Genomic DNA, 17,480 nt, shown 5'->3' on the forward strand with positions numbered 1-17,480 from the left:
CCCCCCCTCTGCCTCCCTGTCCATGCCCCCTTTTTCTATATTTCCAAACCTGTCGATAGAGAAAAAAGCAACCTGATTTTTTTGGAACAGGATCTTTCCGGTTTTCTCATGGTATAGATTATAAATTATTTCCAAAGAAATGTGTTTTCAATTTGAAATCAAATTTGTTTGAATAAATTCAATTCAAACTCATCATTTCAAACCAAGGAATGAAACCGATTCAAAATAACGTTCCGGTTTGGGTTTCGGTTTTGCCAAGTGTTTCGGTTTCGGTTTTGGTTTCGTTCTTCAAAATTTTTTTCGGTTTTGGTTTCGGTTTCGTTCCGGTTTCGGTTTTTCACAGAAATTTTGTTGATATTATTTAAATCACAATGTCTTAAACGTTGAGGAAAGAAAATCGAAAATTACAGTTCACTGATAATATCAACACTAGGTTCTTTCCCTAACAATTGGTAATTAGAGAATAAGAGAAACATTTTCTTTCAAAAATGGAACAAAGTTCAGAAGTACGGAAACGCAAAAACCATAGTTGCCAACTTGGTGCTTTAAGCAGATTAGATTTAGTGCTTTTTGAAAATGAAAACTCCTAAAAATATTATTTAGTGCCTAGTGCCTTTTTTAGTCCTTTTTTCTGAACTAAAATTACTCCGATATAGTTAAGACCTGAGATAATTTTTAAATATTTAAAGCTGTGGCAGCACTGAATTTACAAAAATCTACAAATTTAAATGCACTTAAATACAACCATGATTGATAAAAAGCTGAACTTGCAAACCACCTTGTTAAATTCTATTCGCCTTGAAAATGCTAGTAGATATGCGAGTAAGTTAAGTATTCCTTTTTTTCTTTTCTAATTATTTGTAAAATTTTTTATTTTTGTACCACCTGAGTAAAACACATCGTTTCTTGGTGCTGAATCCAAATCTGGCCGCACAATTGCTATAGCACTAGAATTTGGAGATATCCTAACCTCAAAGTGCCAAAATCACGGTTTTTGGCGATATTTGAGGTTATATAATGAAAACATAACTTTTTTTTGCTCATTTCTACTTAGGGCATGATTTTCGTTTGTTATTCGATTTTTCTTTCTTGAGATATATCAGTTTTAATGTGCAGTACTTCGGTATTACGTCGTAAGCATGAGTTATTATAGCATGTGGCTTTTCAATCGTTATGTTGTTTATTGATTTATGTATGCATTCTTGTAAATATTGTTATTTTTTGTTTTTCTTAAATACATACAAACTTATGAAAAAAGCAACCATTGATTCAAAACCATTTGGTGCTTTTAGTGTGGTAAAACGCTTTTTTCCAAGATTTTGGTGCTTTTTGAAAATCAAAAGTTGGCAACACTGGCAAAAACCCACATTTCGTGCTCACAAGTCGAGAAACAGCTGATTCACGTTGTTCTTGTTTTTGTCACTTATACCATGTTCTGACCGACATCGGAAACATTTTTTCGTTGCTAAAACTGGTTTTCGGCCTAAAACTTGTGTTTTCGTCCATATAAAATCTGTTAAACGAAAACCAGTTTTCGTTGAAAACTACTTGAAAACTCACTTTCCACTCATTCCAATCGGTGTCTTCACTAGTTTTGTTCGATTATTTATCGAAGTGGAAGTCATATTTTATCATCTTTATACGCCATTTCGGATTTATTGTTAATTGCCTGGCCAAAGCAAAATAAGAATGAAAGTTAAAGGTTGTAAATGAAAAGAAAATGAAGGAAAAATGTTTTGGTTGTCGGTCAGAACATGGTATTAAATGCAAACACTTGGAAATTGAATTTTGGTTTCACAAATTTGATTTTAAGTACATAGATTGAAAATACATCAACAGGCCATTCACTTTTCCTTAAAAGCACCAAGTAAATGCAGGCAACATGTAAACACAATACAGCTGATATGCACTTTGACACTTTATCCTTTTTTACTCGGAGAAAATTTCGGGCTGTTTCGGGCAGGAAGAAGAATACACTTACGATCGAATACGCTCGAATTTTCGCTCTCTATTACCCATTTTGTTGAGTACAGGCATGATTTCTGGGCTATTTTGGGCACACGCGGGATCTCGCATTGCGTACGGGAAAGAAACTACTTAAATATAATTAATCGATTATCGATTCACAACAACAAAGTCATCAGCAGATTTTTGCGAAAAGTTACCTTGCCATACTTATTTACTACTTAACAAGAATTTTAGCAAAATGTTGCTGATTTTGGTTAAATAAATCATTATTTCAAAGAAATTTTTATTTATTATTTTTGTAAATTTCTGGAAACCGACTGAAACCTGTGATTGAAATGGTTTCGGTATCGTTCCTTTTCAGGTCAAGATAACGGTTACGGTTTCGGTTTCGGTTATGAAAAACGAAACGGTTTTAAACGGTTACGGTTTCGGTTTGGGTTTCGGTTTCATTCCTTGTTTCAAACACATTTGCATACCTGTGGCTGTAGCTGAGTGCGCAGTGGTGTTTGCTGTTATTGATTAGATTTCAGAAGGTCTCAAGATGTTAAAATGTTATCTACTACAAATTTTTGTTTTGTATTACCAAACTATGAAAGGGCATCTGTGAAGTTTTAAAGCGTATTTGAAAGAAAAAGCCGACAAACCAATATCCATTTAAAGTAAACAATTTTATAATTTTTTTTAGACTTTTTTTGAGTATGCAGTTGGTAGTAACGATTGTTGAATGTGTGATTTTTTTTAATTTTTTCCTCGTACCGTTCTCGAGATATTTGGTAAACTTTTAAGGCGATTTGTTCTTGTTTTTTGTGCTGTAAAGTTTTTAAAAATGTATTAATCAAGCTCAATTTTCATATTTATTATACCCGAGCGCACTTGTGCTCAAGGGATATTAATTTTGCGGTTGTTTGAACAGCCAAAACGAATCGAGATAGATATAGACAAATGTATACATAAATGCTCAGAATGAATAGAGAAATCGATTAAGCCATGTCTGTCTGTCCGTCTGTCCGTCCGTCCGTGTACACGATAACTCGAGCAAAAATTGAGATATCTCAATGGATCTCTTCTATGAGCGCTTGGAGCGCACGTACGAGCGCTGCCCCCGTCATGATATCAAAATCGTGCTTGGCGACTTCAATGCCAGGGTGGGCAAAGAAGGGATCTTTGGAGCCACCGTCGGAAAATTCAGCCTCCACGACGAAACGTCCGACAACGGATTGAGGCTGATCGACTTCGCCGGGGCCCGAAACATGGTAGTATGCAGTACTAGGTTCAAGCATAAAAAGATCCATCAAGCTACCTGGCTGTCTCCGGATCGAAAAACGAGAAACCAAATCGATCATGTGGTGATAGACGGAAGGCACGTTTCCAGTGTTTTCGACGTACGCACACTCCGAGGCCCAAACATCGACTCGGACCACTATCTTACGCACCCGCCTCTGTGCAGCAAAAAATGTGCGCCCAAATATGCAAGGAAAGCTTAACGTCGAAAAGCTGCAATCACAACAGACAGCCAGCGCTTTCGCTACTCGACTCTCACACCTGCTCTCAGAGAGCACTCTTCAACAAACCGACATATGCGAGCAGTGGAACCACATTTCCCGCTCATTAAGTACCGCCGCCGAAGAAGTAGTCGGATTTCAGCGAGCCCGAAAGAACAACTGGTACGATGAGGAGTGTCAGGAAGCTGCAGAGAAAAAAGATGCCGCCTACAGGGCCACGCTGCGATCGGGCGCAACGCGCGCTATGTGGGACCGCTATAGGGATCTGAAGAGGGAAGCGAGACGTATTTGCCGCAACAAGAAGAGAGAGGCAGAAATACGTGAGTGCGAAGAGCTTGAAATGCTGGCCGACAGGAGGAATGCCCGAAAATTTTACCAGAGAGTTAGGCGACTTACGGAAGGTTTAAAGACCGGGGCGCACTCCTGTAAGAACAATAATGGCGACCTAGTAACTGATGTCCAGAGCGTACTTAAATTATGGAGGGAACACTTTTCCGCCCTACTAAATGGTAGCAGCACGGAAAGTTGTGGAGAAGAAGAACCCGAGCCCGCAGTCGATGATGACGGAGTCGACGTTCCACCGCCTGACTATGACGAGGTACGTATAGCAATAACGCGGCTGAAAAACAACAAAGCCGCTGGAGCTGACAGCCTGCCAGCTGAGCTATTCAAGTACGGCGGCGAGGAGTTGATAAGGTGCATGCATCAACTCTTGTGCAGAATATGGTCAGATGAACGCATGCCCGACGACTGGAATTTAAGTGTGCTCTGCCCAATCCACAAGAAAGGTGACCCCGCCATTCGCGCCAACTACCGCGGGATCAGCCTTCTAAGCATAGGTTACAAGGTCTTATCGAGCGTATTGTGTGAAAGACTGAAGCCCACCGTCAATGAACTGATTGGGCCTTATCAGTGTGGCTTTAGACCTGGCAAATCCACCATAGATCAGGTATTCACAATACGCCAAATCTTGGAAAAGACCCGCGAGAAAAGGATCGACACTCACCACCTATTTGTCGACTTTAAAGCCGCTTTTGACAGCACTAAAAGGAGTTGCCTATACGCCGCTATGTCTGAATTTGGCATCCCCTCAAAACTCATACGGCTGTGTAAAATGACGTTGAGCAATACCACCAGCTCCGTCAGAATTGGAAAAGACCTCTCCGAGCCGTTCGCCACAAAACGGGGTTTCAGACAGGGCGACTCCCTTTCATGTGACTTCTTTAATCTGATGTTGGAGAAGATAATAAGAGCTGCAGAACTGAACCGCTCAGGAACAATTTACTACAAGAGCGTGCAATTGCTGGCTTATGCCGATGACATCGACATCATCGGTAACAAAAACCGCGAAGTCTGTTCTGCCTTTTCCAAGTTGGATAGGGAAGCAAAGCGCATGGGTCTGGTGGTAAACGAGGACAAGACGAAGTATCTCCTGTCATCAAACAAACAGTCAGCACATTCGCGCCTTGGCACCCACGTCACTGTTGACAGTTACAATTTCGAGAAAGTAGAGAATTTCGTTTACTTGGGAACCAGCATTAACACCGATAATAATGTCAGCATTGAAATCCAACGTAGAATCACTCTTGCCAACAAGTGCTACTTTGGACTGAGTAGGCAATTCAGGAGTAAAGTCCTCTCTCGACGTACGAAAACCGCGCTCTATAAGTCACTCATCATGCCCGTGCTGGTATATGGCGCAGAAGCATGGACAATGACAACATCCGATGAGGCGGCTCTTGGAGTGTTTGAGAGAAAGATTTTGCGGAAGATTTACGGGCGTTTACGCGTTGGCGACGGCGAGTACCGCAGACGATGGAACGATGAGCTGTATGAGCTTTACAACGACATGGACATAGTGCAGCGAATTAAAATACAGCGGCTCCGCTGGCTTGGTCATGTCGTTTGAATGGACACCGACGCTCCAGCTCTGAAAGTATTCAACTCGGAACCCGCTGGTGGTAGCAGAGGAAGAGAGAAGCCCCCACTGCGATGGAAAGATCAGGTGGAGAAGGACTTGGCTTCACTTGGCGTTTCCAATTTGCGTCAGTTGGCACAGAGCAGAAACGACTGGCGTGCTTTGCTGAACTCGGCCAAAATCGCTTAGGCGGTTACAAAAAAAAAGAAGAAGAAGAACAATGAAATTTGGTATGTATGTTTCCGTTAATCCAAGGTAGGTTGGTATTAAAAATGGGCGAAATCGGACTGTAACCACGCCCACTTCCCATATAACGGTAATTTCCAGAAATACGAAAACTGCGATATTTTAGTAACTACTGAAGATAATTCACTCAAAATTGATATTTACAATAATTTTTAGACGAAAAATAAGAATATTATAAATTTTTGGAAAATGGGCGTAGCCACGCCCACTTATGGTTACATGTGTATATCTTGGTAACCGCTGCACCAATTTCTTCCAAACTTGGCACAGTTGTTGGTCTTGATACAGTATACTAAATGACCAAACATTTTAAAAATCGGACAATAACCACGCCCACATCCCATATAACGGTAATTTTCGGAAATACGAAAACTGCGATATTTTAGTAACTACTGAAGATAATTCACTCAAAATTGATATTTACAATAATTTTTAGACGAAAAATAAGAATATTATAAATTTTTGGAAAATGGGCGTAGCCATGCCCACTTATGGTTACATGTGTATATATTGGTAACCGCTGCACCAATTTCTTCCAATCTTAGCACAGTTGTTGGCCTTGATACACTATACTAAATGACCAAAAATTTTAAAAATCGGACAATAACCACGCCCACACCCCATATAACGGTAATTTTCGGAAATACGAAAACTGCGATATTTTAGTAACTACTGAAGATTATTCACTCAAAATTGATATTTGCAATAACTTTTAGACGAAAAATAAGAATATTATAAATTTTTGGAAAATGGGCGTAGCCACGCCCACTTATGGTTACATGTGTATATCTTGGCAACCGCTGCACCGATGTCATCCAAACAGTTGTTGGGCTTGGTACAGCATACCAAATGGCCGAAAATTTTTAAAATCGGACAATAACCACGCCCACATTCCATATAAGGGTAGTTTAGAGAAATACGGAATCTTCGATAAATCAGTAAATATTAAAGCTAATTTATTCAAAATTGACGCTTGCAACAATTCTTTACCAAGAAATACGTTTATTTTAAAATTTTGGAAAATGGGCGTGGCACCGCCCACTTATGATCACATATATGTATCTCGGTAACCGTTCCACCAATTTGTACCAAACTCGGTATGGTTATTGTGCTTGCCACATAAAAGCAAAACGTTGAAAATTATTTAAACCGGACTAAAATTGAGGCCGCTTTTCATATAACGGTAAATTTCAGAACTGCTTGAAACTTCAAAATTTCGAAATTTAAGAACTCTAATTTACTTAAAATTGATACGCCCCAGCTTAGCATGTAGCTGTAGCTTTCGGAAAGGTGGAAAACCTATATTTAATACTTGCGCCGGGTATTTAATGTTCGGCTCCGCCCGAACTTACACTTTCTTACTTGTTTTTATTTTATTTATCCATCAACCCTAAAAATTTTAAGCAAATCAAACACATGAAGTGTTAACCCCGTCCATTTTGGTATGGAACGCCTCATATATACTTATGTATATATACAAGTCGGACAGATTTCGTAAAAAAAAATTATGTCATGTCTACGATTCGGTCCAAATTTTTTATGGGTTCTATACATGAAACATGAAATAAGCCAAAACGTATCCGAGGATTTTTTTTCTTTCTTTCTTCGGAGATATGATCTGTCAAAGTTAGAATTTTTTCGTGATTCTGACCATTCACGTACTTCTTCAAATCGTTATATCTCGGGTTCTGCTCATCGTGGAGACTTCATCTTAACGTCGTTTTGAAGATAAAGTGACGGGCTTTTTATATAATGGTTCTTATTATCCTAAAATTAAACTAACTATTAAAAGTTGAACTTTTTTAAGTTGATTTACATAGTAAAGACCAAAAAATAAATTAAAAATGTTCCAAAAAAATGTGAGTTTTTCAAGAACTATTTTAAATTTTTTTTTATGACGAGGTGGTTTATTTTGTGAAAGTCAACACTGAAGTGTCTACAATGAACATAACCCGAGACATAACAAATTTTAAGAAGTACATGATTATTTAGTCAGAATCACGGAAAAATCCAAAATTTGACAGAAAAGAAGATAAAAGGAAAAATGTGAAGCCAATCGAAATTCTGACACCAAATTGGGTGTCCGATATAAAAAGAATGCCTCATATATATATTATAACATAGAACAATAGTAGTGTTAGAATTGTACTATACTTATTATTTGATTAGATGTAGGGTTGCATTTTATAATTCTTTTATGCCATTACAGTATCTGAACGTTAGATCTCGAAGGCTTGATTTCGGGATCTCGGCACTCCAAAAAGGGCTCGGGACTCCCGGGATTCGGAAATAGAAATGTAATGGTTTTTGTTTTGCTTATTTTTTAACCAAATTTGTGCTGTTAAATGAAACAGAAATAACACGTTGTCGGATGCTGCCTTTCAACCTATTGGAGGTTACTTACGAAGGTATTAGCTACTGAATAAAATGAAATTCAGCTGCTCAAATCTGCCACTAAAATTTTAATGTATTGCTTTTAGCACGCTTATATTAGCTTCGCCCGTGTACACCACACACCATACTTGGAATTTTGCAACTCTGACAGCGAATTCGTAATAAGCGACCCCTAAAACCCCGGACTTTGGCCGCACTTTTGAATTTCGGACGCATTGTGCTTCGCCCGAAAATCAAAATGTTTTGATATTTTAGGATGGTTGCCGCGTCACACAATGGGACTACAGCGGCCAAAAATAAAAAAAATAAACGACTCACTAATTATAAAAAAAGTAGTTGCGCAGATTCAATCCAAAATACCCAACTAACCCATATCAAAAAGAATTTTTCCTAAAATTTCATATTTGCGGCCATGGGACGAGTTTAAAGTAGATGCAACAAAAAAAAAAAGAAAAGTTTTGAAAAAATTGTCATTTTGTTGGAAGTTTTTTAAAGTGTTTTTTTTACGTGTGCGGAGGTATAATTGGCCAATCCGATTGATTACCAGTTTTTTTAATATATACTTAGAGTGTGGCAACGTTTGTTTTTTCACTTGGAATTTGACATTTACGAGTTACTGTTACTTAAATATTAACTGAAACTGAAGATTTGTTGTGGTAAAAAATTTGTTGGATAGTTGTTAAAAAGTTTCGCAGACTTCATTTCCAATTTGTTATACCAAGTTATGTTAATAACGTTCATTTTTAGCTGCAAGAAGTCGCAATTTCACATTTTATTGATCTTTTCACAGTGCCATCTTCAATAAAAATTTTTGAAATTTTTGAGGTGTGGCTGACTTCAAAAAATTTTTATCGGCAAAATCAAATCAAAACCATTCTAAAGTTCTTGGATGAAAAATGGGAAGAAGGAATTAATATTGATGACAAGAAAATTGGCTTACTGGTTACCAAATTCTCACAAAAATGGTCAAAGAGCCACCGCATTGGCTGAACACAGAATTAAGCTTTCAAAAGCAAGATGAACATGCGGGACCAAATAATTATGATTTAATGTCATACATGCTGCTTTCCTCTGATCCACTATTAAGAAGCAAACGACGAGTTTTTAAGAATCGTTCTTCTGTAGAGATAACGGAGTTTCTTGTACCGGAAGAAGAAGAAATCGGCTGTAGTAGTGATTTGAGCGATGAAGATTTAATTTAGTTTATGTATTATGAGATTTCGCAATTACTTCAATTAATGAAATAACGTTGTTTTAATACATTTTAAATGTACCTGAGTTCCCTTCTAACTTATGTTATTTTAAAAGAAAATATAAACAAAATACATGAAAAAATGTATTATTCTTAAATGCAATGCTAATTTTAAATCAAAATTAAAGTACCCATAGTCCAATTTGGTTTGAGCATTACAGTAAGCAAGTCTCTTAAAAATGTGTACACAATTTAGTCGAAATATCTTCATGTGTTATGCTGTCATAATTTTTTTTCGTATATTTTGTATGGTGGGTGGGCGTGTCCATTGTCCGATTTTGACGATTTTTGATCTCAAGTGTAACATTGGCTTTAAAATGACGTGTGCAAAATTTTATTGCTCAAGCTCAATTCCTTCTATTTTTGGCTACACTTAGTACCGGGATGTCCCACTGTGCGTCGGTTGCTCCGTGTGTAAAAAAGTTATTGGCTTAGTCCATTGAAAAGAGTTGAGCTGAATAGGCGTTTTGGTAGAAAACAAAATTTTCATCCGTACGTTCATTTCATAACAGAGCATACACTACTGAGGTTGCTGCAATGGGGGCCTATACGGTTGCCTCGTTTGTATTGAACAAGAAAAACAGGTTGCCTCAACAAGTTGCTTCAACGGTTGCCCCGTGTGTAGTTGCTTTTACAAAAACGATGCATTTCTAATTGTTCTTGCTTCTTACATCAAAATATAATTGTTTAGAGAAAGTGGACTTAGCAGCAGATGTTCCCCGTTAGAGAGCTATATGTAGTATTAAAAAGTAAAATAATTTTTTTTTAAAGTAACACATTTCGCTGTTTTTGAACTGGCGTGGATCTAGTTAACATCGGACTGGTTCGTTTTTGGCCATAAAGATCTAGTACGCAGTAGAAATTTGGATTACTAGTTCGGGGTTTCCTTGCAGGGTACATATGCAAATACATGTGTATAAGCGCAATACTCTTAGGTAAAAATATAGAAAGCCTATGAGAAATAAAGTGATAATCTAATATATAGAAATTAATGTATTTGTGTGTCTTTTATAGGTGTCCAAAGTGCATAACCAATCTTTGTAAAATTTTAATAGCTGCCCTAGGGGAAAATACATCTAACGGGTGATTTTTTTGAGGTTAGGATTTTCATGCATTAGTATTTGACAGATCACGTGGGATTTCAGACATGGTGTCAAAGAGAAAGATGCTCAGTATGCTTTGACATTTCATCATGAATAGACTTACTAACGAGCAACGCTTGCAAATCATTGAATTTTATTACCAAAATCAGTGTTCGGTTCGCTTTACGTCCGATTTATGGTCTACATAATCGACCAAGTGAGCAAACAATTAATGCGATTGTGACCAAGTTTCGCACTCAGTTTACTTTATTGGACATTAAACCAACCACACGAATGCGTACAGTGCGTACAGAAGAGAATATTGCGTCTGTTTCTGAGAGTGTTGCTGAAGACCGTGAAATGTCGATTCGTCGCCGTTCGCAGCAATTGGGTTTGCGAAACACATTTCGAACCGAACACTGATTTTGGTAATAAAATTCAATGATTTGCAAGCGTTGCTCGTTAGTAAGTCTATTCATGATGAAATGTCAAAGCATACTGAGCATCTTTCTCTTTGACACCATGTCTGAAATCCCACGTGATCTGTCAAATACTAATGCATGAAAATCCTAACCTCAAAAAAATCACCCGTTATATATATTATTTTTGGAAAATTATATTAAAGGCAAACCACTACTCATCATATCTTCCCAGCTATTGGGCGAAAATTAATAATATTTAGCGTATATGTCCTTTAGATGAAGCTATGGCTCATTTTGAAATGATGGGCAGTGCCACGCCTCATACAATAAAACTGTTACCATTTTATATGTGCGCGCATCACGTAAAAACTTCTGGATCAATTTAATCGAAATTTTAGGGAAATAAGTAGAGAAGGTTTACGTTTTTCTGGTAGGTGGAACAGATACCGATCTATTCGAAAATTGTATTTGTGAACCGCTTTTCTTAATTTTTAAAATTCATGCAATATTTTTTTCCTAGATCTATATGCTAGCAAATATCCCGCGTGCTTCGCTGCGCCTTAAAAGTATTTTGGTGTTTTTACTCGCCCTCAATACATTCATGGCCCTTAGTTAATATTGTATTGAAAGATTTTGTTGCCAAATTACAAAAAAAAATTATTTAATGGTGATTTCGTTTCTACCAAAAAAATTGTGTATTTTGATTGCCCCTTTCTCTTTTCGTGTTCGATTCTAAATTAAATGTAAATGGTGAGAAAATTGTGTGTTCGTTTCTTAAAATGTCACACTCTTGTAAGGCAAAAAGGCATATTCTCTGCGCTGTGAAGCTTTGTCAGGGGAGATGGTTGCCCTGAAAATCTAATGGTTGTTTATAACGACAATATTATGAAATGCGTGAGCAAGACAAGCACAAGAAGGCAAAAACATGAATTTTTACAGGGTTCAACGTCACTTTCAGAGCTTTTTAAATCTATTTTATTTTTTGTGAAAAAGGACATAAGAGTTTTGGAAGTATTAACAAAAACGAAAACTGTCAACAAAAAGGATTAGCTTAACACCCACATGCCTTTGGTGTGAATTGTGTTGGTCAGAGTTGTGACTACCATTACCATTACAATGTAATGGATCTTGTCACCTGCGACATTTTGTAATAGAATAAAATTTACACTTGAAATTTGTTACTCGGCGGTTTTTGTGGTCACCGACTACGCTCGTATTTTTTAATTTAAATTGGCGGATGCAATATGGCGGATAAATTTTTGATCATTCATCCTCTTCCAAAATTGGTTCAGGTAAAAAAAAATCGGCTATGTTCTTGAAAATTCGGTAAAAAATTAACCAATTTTGGAGAGGGGCGCTTCATTTGACGAAATACTCGCTTACAAGCCTTTCCAATAATACATATTTAAATACATATGTACATATATCTTATCTATGAGCAGTAAGGAGTAAAGAGTAAGAGTTGTATTTAATGGGTAACACACTAGACTTATATTTTCCTACAAGGTTATCTATAAAAATGGACAGGAAACTTTATTCATTGGATTAGCGAGCATGGGCTCGTATTTAATTACACAAAGCTTTTGCCTTTTTTTAATTATTTTCTTTATTATTTTCTTGTTTGCTTAACTGTAGATGATTTCACGTCGCATAGCGCATACCACCACGATGGCCACCATCATCCTGCGAACATTTACAACAATCCCTTCAGTTCCTTAGCCAACATGCACGAAGTTTATGAAACCCATGAGATCCATCAGCGAAAATACGACAATAAACAGAGAGAAATGAAAAAGCACATCGAAATGAAGAAACACAGGTAAGTACCTATAAAGTAATGCCAACCAGTAAATACAAAGGTGGCGGCATTCGTCGCCTGAATATGAGAAGCAAAATGTACAGTAAAAAAAGCGTGCCTGATTATAATTACCCCTAATATTAAGCACAAGGATAAAAAGTATTTTGATTTTTTGTTAATTGAATTCAGCTTAGCCGGTTTACCTCAGTAGTCGAAGTTTAACTTATTAAAACTTCGACAGCCGATGCACCCACATACTCAAATGTGCAAGTATGTTCGTTATTGATTTTGAGTTATGACCGCGGAAATTAAAAGCTTAACTTCCCAAGCACACAAAGCCAAAATTTCGCTCAAATGATTTTCACAGAATAACATGTATGACTGCTGATGTAGAAAATTACTAATTTCTCGTCTTCACTTACATTACACAGCACTTGCACCTTTACCATTTTACTGCTGGCGCTGGTGTATTTATAGGGGCTGCAAACCAATCCAAAAATCGATGCGGCTCAGTTCAGTGGTTGAACCACTTAGGGCCGTTTTCTCATCTAACCTTTAGTTTACCGGCCACTTTATCNAAAAATGTATACCGGTAAAAGAGCCGGTTGATGAGCATCTCAGAACCGCGGTTCGATTCGGTTTAAATGGGAAAACTTGTTTATACTAAGGGCCGGTTTCTCAAGTATGTTTTACTAGATATTTATCTGCCCTTTAAACACAAATTTTGTTCTATTTTTCGCCCGCTTCCATCAATTAATTTAAAATTTATCACCCTGTTTGTTCCGAAAATTTGTTACATTACGTTTTTACGGTCTGATAAATTTTAAAATTGGTTGGTCAAAACCAAGCATAAGTTATACAAATATTAAAATCAAATTTTTTTCTTCATCTAATACCCAAAATCGGTACTACTTTAGTCGAAGATATCACATGTAAATTTTTGCCCCGATTGGAGTCGGTTAAGGCGTATCGCACAGGGGTCAAATTTAAGATTACTCTATGAAAACGCCTTAATCGGCTCCAGTCGGGACCAACTTTTATATAGATGAAAAAAAACAATAATTTATATTTTTTGAGTCTCTATAGAGGAATCTGAACTTTGTCATCTGTGCGGCACGCCTTAAGGGTCCACAATCGGGACCAAAATTTATACGTGATATCTGTGACCGTGGTATTACCAATTAAGGGGGTGAGACGGAAAAAATCCTTCATTTTATTTTTAAGGAACACCCTAATGTACATACATATATAAAAAATAAAAAACTTTGTTATTGAGATCAAATTCAAATATGTATAATATTCGCGAAACTAAGGTCCATCATAGTTTTTCTCTCTGACGTCACGATTTTTTTGAAAGGACTTTATAATTAGAAATATATGATTACCTCAAAAAAATTATTTAAAAAATTAAGGGCAATGTAGAAAAACCGTATGGGTTAATGAGAAATTTATGTAGAATTAACTCTGATTAAATTTTTTGGTGCATAAGGACAGGCAAGTACTGGAAATGCTTTTTTAAAATTTTGTTCTTGAATAACCTTGAAATCTTGAAAAATTATTTTTTGAAAAATGTTATGCTAAGAATTAATATACACTCGACCACATCCTCGAATATAAGCTTAACTCTAGAATCATAAGACAGTTTTAACCTACGTTATAGGTAATATACGTAAATTTTACTTACCATTTGTCTGTGTTATTTTAAATAAATGTTTAATAAAAACTTATTTGTCTTCTGTGTTGATTTTATTGAATGAAAATATAAAGTTGTTTGTTTCTTAAACTAAGTTATAGAAAAATTTATGGGAAATTCTCCATACATTCCTGACATATTTTAATTTGATGCTCACCACACAGGACAGCTTCGTTACATATTGAGCCGCGTCAAACTGGACAGTTGAAAGCATTGCTTGGGTATTGAGCTAGAACTATTACTGTCTAGTTTTACGCTAGTTCTGAGCTAGACAGATTTTCTGCAGGGTGCTTTCTTTATTTTATTTTTGCATACACAAGTCAATAATTAATCGAATGTCAGTCCGCGTTTGGTGTATAGGTAAGCAGTCTCTGTTACTAGATCTTGTAAATAGAACTGATTTTAAATTATTTTCTTAATAAATCTTTCCAAGCTGCTTCAAAAGATATTTATTCTTTGGACACAGATGACTTAAATATGATGATGAGGCTGGTTGTGTAAACACTTAAGGTTACAGGGCTTATTGTAGTAGGTGAAATCCCGTATTCCTCGGACTCGGACTAGTAAAACTGTCAAAAAATAAAAATTCGCTCAGAGCGAGAGAGTAACATTGAAAAGTACGGGATCGCTTTCGAGTAAAAAATGGTAACTTCTGTCAACTTCAACATAACCTCCAAATTTTGGTTGTAAATTTTTGCTTATTTTGTATGTAAACACACTCAGCTCACACATGCAAATAACCAAAAATACTTTCAAATTCATTAGAATCCAGTTAAACAAGTAATTAAATACTTTTCAACATTAATTAGCAGAGTGCACTTTTCTTTTGTTTACAATTTGGTTGCCAAACACACTACAGCTGATCGTTTGACATATTTACTAGAATTTACCAGCAAAAAATTCTCGGACTAAAACTGGTAACTTCTGACAGAGAGAGAACCGTATTTACTCCCTTTTTTGTCCTCTCAATAGTCAGAGAACCGAGTACGGGATCGATTTCCATTAAAATCTGACTGATTCTGACTATTTCTGAGTAGTCCGGACTGGTACGGGATCGCATCTAATGTTTGCAATTGCACATTAAAAGCCAAATCAGGAAGAGCTGATCTTTTGCAACACGCTCGCAAAACCATCAAAAAAACTGTAGCAGCATAAAAAGTCAGAAAAAAGCAGGCAACTTTTTTAATACTTCATTGAAAATGTAATGAACCCAAAAAAGGCTGAAATATTGCTATGCTCTTTCTTAGCAGAACGTAATTTCGACAACCAACCCCCTTACCAAATGTCTACAAGAAAAAAATTATTCAAAATCAATTGTTTATTATATAATGAGCTTGTCCTTAATGGAAAAATAATAAACATTAAGTAAACAAAAGAGAAACAGCCAAAATCGATCAAAATGGTGATGACTTAATCAGCTGGTCAGAAGTGTATGTATAAAATTATTTTTATATTAACGATCTCAAACCAGTTTACAATGAATTTTAAATGTGCTCTGTCAAAATTACATTTGAATATACCTTACGTACATACGAGTATGTACCTTTGTATACAATAAATAAACTTTGTATAAACGACAAATAAAACAATACAGGATTACAATTAAAGTAAACATTCATCGAACGAACTTGGATTACGATAACAGTAATCGTAATTTTTACTTTTTAAAATTACGATTACTGTAATCGTAATCTAAATTCGTTCGATGAAGAATTACTGTAACCGTAAGCTTGTTTTTTAAGCTTGTTTGGATTACTGCAATCCTAATCGTTTAGTAATCGTAATTCTTATCGCCCAGCTCTGACATAACACATGTGATGTTGCTTTTTTGCCTGTTTTAAGATATTTGCCTTTTTGCCTATTGTACCTTTAAAAAAGTAATAATAGCGAGGAAAAAGCCCTTATTCCTGATAATACAAATGTTTCAAACGTTCCATATTTAAATCGGGCGCCACTTGTATCAGCTCACGCCGAGCGCACGTTTAGTACATTCAAAGCTGTGTTAAAGCCTGTTCTGTTACAAAAATATCAAGTTTATACTGAAGAAAATCTATGGATAAATAAAAAAGTAATAAGAGGTCTTATGAAAATGCGCAAAGATTCTTTGTATAAAAAATGAGCAGGAAGGAATGTTACTCATACGCCATGTACACCTGAAAATATCTCGTAAACTTATCCATAGAATAAAAAATTAACTCGATTTTCGGAATCAGCGAGCAATTCTATATAGGATTGGATATGTAGTGGCGTCCGTTGAACATTTTTCTTGTAAACCAGTATAATTTTTCAGTTTTTGTCTTTTATGAGTGCCTTTTTTGCTATTACTAAATTAGGTGATGTATATAGGTAAACAAAAAATTCAAAAGTTAATAATTTTCTTTTTGTAATATATAAAAATCTCGTGTGACAGTGTTTGTGGTCGAACTCCTCCTAAACGGCCCGACCGATCTTTATTTTTGTGTATATACGGTATTTATGAAAATCGGATGTAAAGTATATTTCATACCGGTGGGTGCAGAGGGCGTGGCACCTCCCATACAAACCGAATTTTTCATATTGCATATCTCTGAAAGTGTTCATGGTAGAGTACTGGAACTTGGTATGTACAAATTATATAAAATCAATCGCATAGTCATGAAGATAAATAGGGACTATTAGGAAAAGGAGCGTGGCACCTCACATGCAAACCGAATTTTCCATACTGCATGGAGATATGCAGATATGGAAGTTTTCTTGGTTGAGTACTCGAATATGGTATGGAGATATATGAAATCAATCCCATACTCTTAGAGAAAATTGGAGCTATTTGAAAAAGGGCGCGGCGCCTTTCAAACGCGTTTCTTTGTATGCATATAAGTACACTGTTGCCAGGTTTTTCAAGACGGCAATGAAAATAAGCCTGCTGACAACCACCAAACCGTAATATTATAAGATAAATGCGTCACTGAATCGCAATTTAACTTTATTTCGCTGCGTGCTAATTTTAACACTTACACTTTTCTAAGAAAAATTAAAAAAAATCAAGTTTTTTCAACAGATCTTTCACAAATAATATTCGACCTATTCAGACCTATGTACAGCTTTTTAATTATTTGAGCACCGATTCTCTTTATAGCAGAACGTTGAACATTTCTGCTGAATATCCCTATTGCAGGAGCCTACTCTTTGACTTTAAATAGCAAAAGAAGAGGGGCGTATGGGACAG

At 36.3% G+C, this 17,480-nt stretch overlaps 1 protein-coding gene across 5 annotated transcripts in view; it reads left to right on the top strand.

Moving 5' to 3' along the window:
- Positions 1-17,480, top strand: part of beat-VII (Immunoglobulin domain-containing protein beaten path VII) — a 501,410-nt gene that overhangs the window by 286,385 nt on the left and 197,545 nt on the right. For all 5 annotated transcript variants that reach the window (XM_017615650.1, XM_017615668.1, XM_017615640.1 and 2 more), the window contains one exon: positions 12,420-12,603. In XM_017615650.1, the coding sequence (XP_017471139.1) occupies positions 12,420-12,603 (184 nt within the window). The remainder of the gene's footprint in view (positions 1-12,419; positions 12,604-17,480) is intronic.

Source organism: Rhagoletis zephyria, unplaced genomic scaffold (genome assembly GCF_001687245.7).
Source record: "Rhagoletis zephyria isolate East Lansing unplaced genomic scaffold, Rhagoletis_zephyria_1.1 Rzeph_scaffold_00023, whole genome shotgun sequence".
Taxonomy (NCBI): domain Eukaryota; kingdom Metazoa; phylum Arthropoda; class Insecta; order Diptera; family Tephritidae; genus Rhagoletis; species Rhagoletis zephyria.